Here is a 9,908-nt window from a genome sequence, read left to right on the forward strand (position 1 = left end):
TTAGAAATACACATTTCTTTTTTATTTTACAGAAAATGTTTAAACATTTAAAATACAAAATGGCAGTATGGGACAATATACAGCGATAGATCAAACGTTCCATACTTCATTTGAACATCAAATGGTTTGTAGTAGCACAACTCATTAACTGTAAACACTTTTAAAACTTTGTCTGGATGTAGTCTTATCTTAAAGGCAAAGAAATGCTCATCAAAATAGACAGTTTCCATTAGTTTGCCACAAAAAACAACAGTGTCATTTATCACAGCAATAGTCTTGATCTTACAAAACACAGGCAATTCTGAAGCTACCTCAGTACAAACAACAGAGTTAAGACGATATTCTGTACCGTGGCATTTAACCCACTTTGTAGAGAGAACATCTGATGACAATTCACATTCCAATTTAGAAGCAATGACTGGACCTTCACTGATTTCAAAGAGTGCGCTGATCTTTCCTGGACCTAAAGTCAATCTTTCTTTGGTGAATGACTCTTGATAAAATGCCATACAACTTTGGTGTTTTCTTGCTAAAGTCAATGTGATGTTTTTAAAGCTTTTCACCTGTCTTTTAAAGAAGTTGTGTTTGGCTTCATAGCGCATGCACCAGAAGTGGAGAAGTGGACCAACCTTTCTTATGCTGCGGGGGTAATGTAGCATAAAGTGATGCTTCGGTAAGAGATTTACTGTAGGAAACAGGTGCTTAAAAAGTTTATGATGATCAGAGATTAAATGTTTCAGGTATATGGTCATCCCTTCAGAAACAACAGGAGAAAATATTATGTTCACAATTTGCAAAAGCAAAATCAGAAGCTCCCAATGTTTGTCCTCTCTCTGTATCAAGTCCCCAAACAATAATGGCAAATTGCGCAATAAACACCAAGATTGTATCGCATTTAATCCCAAATCATTGCTTCCATCAAACAGTTTCACTCTTGGAGGACGATTTCTCTGCTGACTGTAACCATAATCAAAAGCATGTACTCTACGCTCAAGTTGTTCAGCAGTTATGTAGTTTTGTTGAATGTACTGGAGAACAAGCTTCATCTCGAACTGACCCACACCTTCCAGAATATCGTGCATGATGTCTACAGCAAAGTTGTTGGCAGTGTTGAAATACTGTAAGGAATTCAACAAGCAACTGCGCTTCACACCAAAAACATGAGGCAGTGAAGAATCTGTGTCTACAGTTTGACAATGCTGTGTATGCAGCTCTACAGTTCTTAATCTTACTTGAGGATTGTCTTCACAGAAAACGGTTTGGAACTTCTCTTTTTCAAGGAGACAGAAGCGACAGCAATAACGAGCTCCAAATGACTCTACAAAGCCAAAAATACTATGCAAGCCAAGATTATCTCCTGTAACCTGAACAACTGTTCCATAAATGACACGATCACTCATGGGAACTTGAAGGCCTTGCTTCTCAAGAGTTTTCAGATCACTGACAAGAGGCTCAAGTATTGAGTTAAAGCCATATCGCTTGATGTCCTGCGCATGGAAGAGAGCACACAAGTAAATATTTGATAATGAGGAATTATAAACAGGGGGGAAATTCCTTAATGTAAAATAAATTGCACCTAATTTGTGCACACCCTTCTTAGAACCTAATGGGTTTGCAGTTTCGAAGTCGTCATAAAACAACTGAATTTGCAGAGCATCTTTTTTCTCTGAAAAAAGGGGATTTTCTTTCAAGTAAATAGCATCCATAATGTCTTTATAAAAGCCTCCCTTTTCAGCCTGTTGGTTGTTAAAAACTACAGATAGATTGGGATTTAAGAAAATTGTTTTCAGGGTTTCCAAAATTGGGATATATGCAAATTTATCCGTAACAACAACCTGTTCATAAGTACCAGTAGCTTTGTTTCTTCTACTGTCGAACCGTGTGCCAAGAACTTTTTCAACAGGATCAACAATTTTCCATTTGTCTGCAAAATGTTTTTGTCGTTTCCGTTCAGAATTTAGGGATGTGAAAGGATTCTCAATTATCTGAAAAGACTGCTCAATCTTGTTTCTATTTTCATTATCATTATCTGAAGATAAGCACTGTAAAGCTGCATCTTTAGCCTGAGCATGAATCTCTGAAAAAGCTTCTTCCATGCAGGAGACAAAGCTATTCAGAGTGGACTGACCTAAACCAGCTGCCTTGAGCTGTGCGACTGCAGATGCACACATATCCAAAGTGCTCTTATTGGATGGCCGAAACTGATCGGAAGTTGAGGGCATGTCTTGTACATTAACCATGTGTGCCTCGTCTACACACACATCTGACATAACCCTGGCATCAGCTGATTCTGTAGCTGTGGCAGTATGCTCAGTGTGCTTGCTATTCAAGTGTTTCCTGAACCCAGAAAAGGAACCAAAAACACGACCACATCCAGTCTCAACACATCGAAGACGGAGGGTTCTTCCTGGAAGAAACCCATGGAACATTTTGATATGCTTAACAAGAATGTTTGAACTCATGAACACAGCTTGGCACACATAGCATTTCATGCTATCACTAATGAAGTAACCTTGCTCTTATTTCTGCAATACGAGGCCTCTCCCTTACTTTGCCAACATCAATATTGTAAATGGTAGTCTGGATGAACGTGAACACATTGTACAACATGATGTGATAGGCTGTACCAAAAACAAAATGAGCCTTGAACAGCTCATCAAAAGCACTTAAGGATGAGTTGGACATACAGGGGATGGCAGTCTTGTCCAGGATGATGAAGTACTGACTGATCCGGTTCTTCTGTTTGCCAACCGCCAGGAGGTAAGGCTGAGTGCTTGTGGTGATGGAGTCAAGATGCTCTTCAATGCTTGTTCCACTCTACAGAGAACATAAAGATAATGTTGGAAAGTAGATCTTTACATTAATTATTGTTAAATGACATACCAATGCACTCAAGTTTATCTAATTAAGTACTAACATAATAAAACAAAAGTAACATTAAATTAATGTGCATTAATCAGCAAAAAAGACAAAACCAAAGGCTCACCTTCTTGAAGACCACAAGGTGTTTCTCTGCTTGGGACGCTGACATTCTTCCAGGTCTCCTACGGCCTTGAGAAGTGGGTGGAATAAGATGCAGGAGTAGCAAAATGGAGGCAAAGTCACTATCCCAACCTGTAAACAAGATTGAAAAATATGCAAGTTGTTGCATGTCCCTTAATCTTTGTGCATTGTATTTTTCTCTAAACCAATTTTCCTCCAATAGGCTCTATGCACACGAGGGACATGTGACTTGTGAGTGAAATCTCCAGAGGCTGCTGTCCTTTCTCTTTCACTATTTCCCCTAGAGGCATTGGTAGACAGTCATTGGCTATGTGTCAAAAGAGGACATACCATGCATAGGTGGTTTTACATGTGTTGGAGTCTCAGAAATTATTGTTTAACTTTTTATAATATGAAATTAGGTCTCTGTAAGCATTAAATGGCAACAGTAAATCACAGATGAAAGAGCTGGTCAATATCTTGACAGGTGTTCCTCCTGCTGGCAGCTGTAGGATTAACTTAAAAAAAAAAAACATTCCGCATTTGACTGTTTATTAAAAGTGTGTTTATCACGCCATACTGAAGTTAAGTTTTCGCTCCTGATGCAATGTTTTGAACATGATGCTAGTGACTGTCCACCAGTAACTAAATGCCTGCCATGTAATCTTGAGCTATTAATTTGGACATGACGTGACCAACTCATAGGTAAATAACAAGACAGGAAGAGCAGCGTCTCCTGAGGATTCACTCACAAGTCGCTTGTGTCCATGTAGCCCATTTAACCACTTACCAAATTCAGCACCACCATCATCCCCCTCTTGAGGATCTGCTGCCAATAAGAGGTCTTCAAGCTCTTTGGTGGATGGAAGCTTTCCGCACTGCTTTATTATCTTCCTCTTGAGTGTTGTTGGCCATTTTTCCAGAAGCCTGCCTGTTGTGTCCTCCCCAAACATGAGAACAAAATCTTGTTCAATCTGCATTGACAAAGAGAAGATTAAAGCGATTAAACAAAAAAAACACCATTTTCTAATCAACATTTGAAATCAGTATGTAGTTGAAATATTTACCAAGCCTTTGATGTCTTTGAATCGTGGAAAATGTGACAATATGTTGCTTGACTCCTGGGGGTCCAGAACCATGCTGCGACGATGAGCAAAGGTCTGTTTCATTTTCTTCTTTACAGTGTTTTCGTCAGCTGAGTGTCTCATCAGGGACATGGCCTCTAGGCATTCTTCTTCACTCAGGTGCACTTCTGGACACTGGAGCTCACGTCTGGCTGTTGGTCCTCCTGACAGTTCATCTCCAGACTTCTCTTCTGTGGAGGCTATCACATACCGATAAAAGATGTGGTCAAGACCACAGTGGCAACAATCAAAATGTCCATCTCACAATATTTTAAAACTACTTCAGGTGAAACTCGGAAAATTAGAGTACCGTTCAAATGTTCATTTATTTCTGTAATACAACTTAAAATGTGAAACTAATATAAGTTATAGACTCATTATATTCAAAGTGACATATGTCAAGCCTTTCTTATAATGTTGATTATTATGGCTTACAGTCCATTTTCACAATATTCTAATTTTATGAGATTTTTTTTTTTTTTTCAAGCTAAGTCATAATCAAAATGATAATAAAGGCTATACATATGTCACGTTGCATGTAATGAGTCTATGATATATTAGTTTCACAGTTTAAGTTTGATTACAGAAAGAAATGTACTTCTTAACAATATTCAAATTTTCTGACTTTCACCTGTACATGGAGTTACCTTCAAGTGATCTCCGTTCTTGGGCAATGTTTCTTTGTATGTATTTAATCCTCCAAGCCAGGTAGCCAGTGTCAGATTTACCATCATAATAATGCTCCTGGACGTTAATATGGGATGTTAAACAAATCAAGTAGCTTTTTATAGATCTGTCTGTCAAATGTGCAACTTACATAGCCCTTCTCTTTAAAGGGGTCCCTGAGATATGGAAACAAGGTCACAATCCCGTTGGCATATTTTTCTTTCATTAGTCTGGGTGGAGATGTTCTACAAAAGGAGAGGAAATATTTGACCTGAGAAAAAGAGAGGAAAAAAACAACAACAAAAAAGCTTGATGATGAGAACAAATTTACCCATTTTTTTCTGTCAAGTCAGCTGCTAGGATGTTCACCAGTTTCTTTCTGGAGTCATCAGCCAAAGACTTGGTACGATTGTACTCCATTATTATCCTGTCGCCTCCGGGCTTCTGGGAAAGAATCTTTTCCACCAACTTGGGAAAAAAAAAAAAAAAAAAAAACTGTACTATCAAGACTTTAAAATGATCAGCATATTTGTACATACAAGTATCCAAAAAGGATGTTTTTAAATCATACCTGCTTAGATTCATCATCCAATCTCTGGCGCTTCCTAGAGGGACTAACAGGCAGGATGATTGTGTCCGGAGAATCACCACTGCTGGGTGACGAGGTGGACAGTCCTGGAGAGGCTGCAGTCCCAACATCCACTTTGCAAAAAAAAAAGGATTTTGTATATTTTATTTACAGCATTATGTGTGGGTATTTTGTAGTTTATAACTGACTTCCTAGTTCGCTTTGGAGGAAAATGAGCAATATTTAGACTCACAACGGTGCACATGGTCTGTTTTTCCGTCAGACATGTTGCATCTACAATGTAGATTTGTGGTGGCAAGAAACCAAATTAATGTGTATAGAGCTTTATATGGACACACAAAGATGCTTAATTGAATACCACAGCTTGAAGAAGTTAGTTATTAGTTTGAACTGTAAATGGAAAATGGAAAATGTATTGCTTAGCATCACCAAAAGTGACGTTTAGCTATGACGCTAAGCAACAAGTAATTTTTGAGGTATTTTTACATTCTCAGTTAATTCATTTTAGATCAAGCATGCGTAGTTACTTTTATGATATGTGTGTTTGGATGGTTGTGAATGGATGGATATGTGTGTTTTGAGCTAATTTATTATTATAGTTTAAAACAAACCAGTATCAAATGTGATGGTCAGAACACCAGTAGTAGGATCCTTCACGACATCCTCGAACACCTCATCATCCAGCTCAGTCCCAGAACTGTCAAGGACGCGCACGCCTTCGGTCACAGCTGGAATGCCAAACTTAATAAATGCTTAATAAAAAAACACAGAAAAGCATAAAAAACAATAAGTAAAATACACTACAATTAGTGATGACAATACATTTGGGGGATTTCCATTGTGTGTGTCATTTTACTGAAATACCATACTTACCAGCACTCAGAAAATCTTTCAGGTTCAGTTCAGCTACAATGACAAATTTTTGGGCATTGCCCATTTTAACTTTCAGTCGCATCTTGCCTGTTAAAATACAGTGGAATAGCAGGTGACAATTCAACAAATGCCATTTATATTTTAATTTATTCATATTTACAACATGTGTGAAAACTCAGGCAGTCATCAATTACACCCTGCTTCAATCCCTGTCACATACACATCAATGATTTTGATCAGATTTTAGTCCCAGTCCCATACTGGAAGCAATATCTGGATGCTTGGGCTCAAACCTAAATGACTGCGCGCACTTTTTTACGTTTGATCAGGAGTGTTCCCACAGCAAACACGGGGCCAAGCTAGCATCCTGTAGCTTTCTCCTGAGCGCCTATTTCTCCCGCCTGTCTTTCTCCACGACGCACCGTGCTCCAGTGTTTATTGAATTTTTTTAAGCTGCACATCACATATCAAACTACTTCACTAAACCACCGCGAGTTAATAACCCTGAGAGAAAACGGATATCCCAATAACCCCGCTCCAAAGTATTTTTCGGATCGTAAAGGGTACATGTACATGCGACTCTTATGCACATTTCCTCATGGAGCTACCAGTGCGGGAGCACCGCAGCCCCTGAACATGAACCCCCCCGGCCCACGGACACAACGAGGAAATGTAGAACTGAACCACGGGCCAATCTAATCTACCGTATCTACCGTATATGTTTAAATATCTACGTGCGTGGTCTATGATAAAATGGGAACAGGGGAAGAAAAGAAAAAAGCGAAGGGATATAAGCGCTACCGTTCACTGCCCCCTCTCTGCGCGGGCTGATGTACCATGCAGACAAACAACGTGTAGAAGCTAACGTTTCACCGTTTCCCCACACGCAAAAAACCCAAGTTTGAAAACCTTCCTTTTCTTAGAATATATAAAAGTCGGCGATGCAGTATACTTGGCGGGCTGGTTAAGCTAGCATGGTAAATAATCTTCCCCTTGGCAGTGTAGACTAAAGCAAATCGTTCGTCTTAAATAATGCTTGGAAAACACAAAAACATACCAGTCCCGATATCTTTGACACAGTTGCATTTGAAATGTTGATAAAATGTGTAAAACTAGTACGTGCGCAAGACGTGTTAAACACTTACCGAACGAAGAAACTTGTGAAGCGAGGAGAAAAATGGCGGACTGAAAATTTCTTCGAACAGTTTGAAGAGGTGGAGTCATGGGCGGGGCTTCTCAGAGTAACCAGCCACCTGCCTTTCACTCCAATGCATTTGCTCTGTGTTTTCACAAGGACGCTAGAGGGAGTTTTACTCACACTTTTGTAATTTAAACTCTTAACGAGTGAATATACTTTTACTATGGGATTTTTACTCTGGGAAATTTACTGTGTACAAATATAACAATGAATGAAAAATCAATACATAAAAAAAGCGTTCCCAAACCTTTGACTGGTACTGTATGTTGCAATACTACTAATATTATTCTCATCAGTTTTTCCTCACATTGTGCAGCCGCCGATATCTTTTTTCTTTCAAAAAATATCCAAATAAAGACAACAAAAGGGCAAGACAACTTGTAGCACAAGTTCTTTTTTTATTTTCTCATAAACCAGCATAACATATGTGTGTGTAAATCCTATTGGTCTTGATGCTACAGTCAGAAGATTCAAAGTAAAAAGGTGGATTGGACTAAATGTTCAACCGAGGTCGCAGCGTCCAAAAGGCTGAAAAACGGTCACGCATTCAGAATCACACAACCTCCAAAAACTCCACAAGGTTTCTCCAATTTATACCTTTGCATTGCGATATATTTGTCAACGAGAGCCACGTTTGTAGTTTTTCCTATTCTGTCCCATTTATTGGGGAAAAGAGGCTGATGTAAACGGATGGATATTTCACAAAAGAAACGATACAAATGTTTATTACGTTTCTGAAAAATGCAAAATAGAATAATGAAATACACAATAGAAACGCATTATTATTATTAAAGCTTGACAATTTAACAAAAGAATGGAAAAAAGGGAGTATATTTCAGCGACATCAGGAAGCTTTATGCCTTTTCGCCAGCAGATGGAGCCATTGACCCCATATACTTAAAGTGAATAATTAATCATAGTGTTGCCAGTTTGTAAAAGGACTGGAGCGACGCCACAGATGAGTGTGAGCTCCAAAGAAGGTATTTCCTATAAAAGGAGCGCTTCGGGAAATAGATTAAGTGTTGCATAAATGATAATAAAACACCAGAAGTGTATATAAATGTGAAAGTACCTTCTAAGGAGCACACTTTTGGCATTTTTGCTCCTGTATGTTACTCGAAACCAGTGCAAAAATCAGTGGGTTCCCGTTTTATAAATTCCTAATGGGGGAATGTCCGAGTCTCGCTCCAGTAAATCAATATTTAAAGACTGTGCGGTGGGAAATTGAAGGATAATCAATGGCCGTAGGATACTTCTTTGACTCGATGTTGTCAGTCAGTCGTGCCAGAGTTTGCCCTTGTGGAAAGGTTTGCCAAGTAGTTATTTGTTTTTGGATTAAAGACGTCTCCGCCTCATCATCCAAGCAGCTTCGTTTGCTCAACTGTTGCTCGGTGAGAAGCAAAGCCGCTTATATGGAAAGAAAACCCGGTACAAACGACGACGGCTGTGACTGAAAACATGTCCTAGGATTTGAAGCGGAATAAATTAACTAAATAAATGTAAATTATAGACGGGTTGATTGTTTTTGAACCTCTTAACCCCCGAGTGCATTTTCTCCAGTGTAGCTTTATCCAAATCCATAAGGTCACAGCCTGTAGATACAGATAGCAGTGTGTAATAGAAGGGGGCGTGGCTTCGAAGAGGGGTAAAAATGAAAAAAATGGTGCTTCCCAAAAGATTCACTCTTTTTAGCCATTTTCTGATGGTACTATTATTATTTATCACACATAAATAAAGTCAAGTCCAAATCAGGTCCATATGGATGTCTTTTCACTGCAGATTGTTCAGTAGAAGCAAAAAAATGGCAGTTGTAGCTATTGCTAGCTAGCGTTAGCATTAGCATGATGCTAGCATGAAGCATCATGTTAGCATTCGCTGTTATTTATGTATTTATGGGCTGTTGAACCACTTGGCTCCTCTCCATGTATCTTTATTGGGTAGAAAACTATATCAATAATATTGTATTTGATAAAGTAGTTTTTGAATATTTGGAGAAAGATTTTTCCTCGTCTTTGTTTTCCCCCTTAACTGTTTCAAACATGACCATATATGGGCGAGAGAAGCCGTATGTATCTATAGATACAGACGGCATCTCGTCATAGAAGGGGGCGTGGCCTCGCCGAGGGGGAAAATAGAATCTTTTGGGAAACACAATTTTTCACTCTTTTTAGCCATTTTCTGGTGGAATATCAACGTATTTATCACATAAATAAAGTCAAGTGTAAATCGGGCCCATATGGATTTTTTCTCACAGCAGATTGTTCAGTAGAAGTGAAAAAACGGCAGTTGTAGCTAGCGCTAGCTAACCGTTAGCATTAGCCCGATACTAACATGTAGCATCAAGTTAGCACTCTCTGTTATATATGTATTTATGGGCAGTTGAACCACTTTGCTCCTCTCCATGTCTTTGTATCTTTATTTAGTAGAAAACTATTCATAATTCTGCATTTTTTGAAGCAGTTTTTTAATAATTAGA

The 9,908-nt window shown here is 38.7% G+C and overlaps 1 protein-coding gene across 1 annotated transcript; it reads right to left on the reverse strand.

Annotated features, from left to right (window-relative positions):
* Nucleotides 1-216: 216 nt before the first annotated feature.
* On the reverse strand, nt 217-6,180 carry LOC306982557 (uncharacterized protein). The gene is made up of 9 exons (XM_079582531.1): nt 5,973-6,180; nt 5,344-5,474; nt 5,104-5,240; nt 4,924-5,017; nt 4,754-4,850; nt 4,050-4,306; nt 3,773-3,956; nt 2,987-3,114; nt 217-2,817 (listed from the first exon to the last, which is right to left on the reverse strand). The coding sequence occupies exons 3-9, from the start codon at nt 5,190-5,192 to the stop codon at nt 2,500-2,502; spliced, it is 1,167 nt and encodes a 388-aa protein (XP_079438657.1). The 5' UTR covers nt 5,193-5,240; nt 5,344-5,474; nt 5,973-6,180; the 3' UTR covers nt 217-2,499.
* Nucleotides 6,181-9,908: the final 3,728 nt, after the last annotated feature.

This window comes from Gobius niger (assembly GCF_951799975.1).
Source record: "Gobius niger genome assembly, chromosome: 24".
NCBI classification, from domain to species: Eukaryota; Metazoa; Chordata; class Actinopteri; order Gobiiformes; family Gobiidae; genus Gobius; species Gobius niger.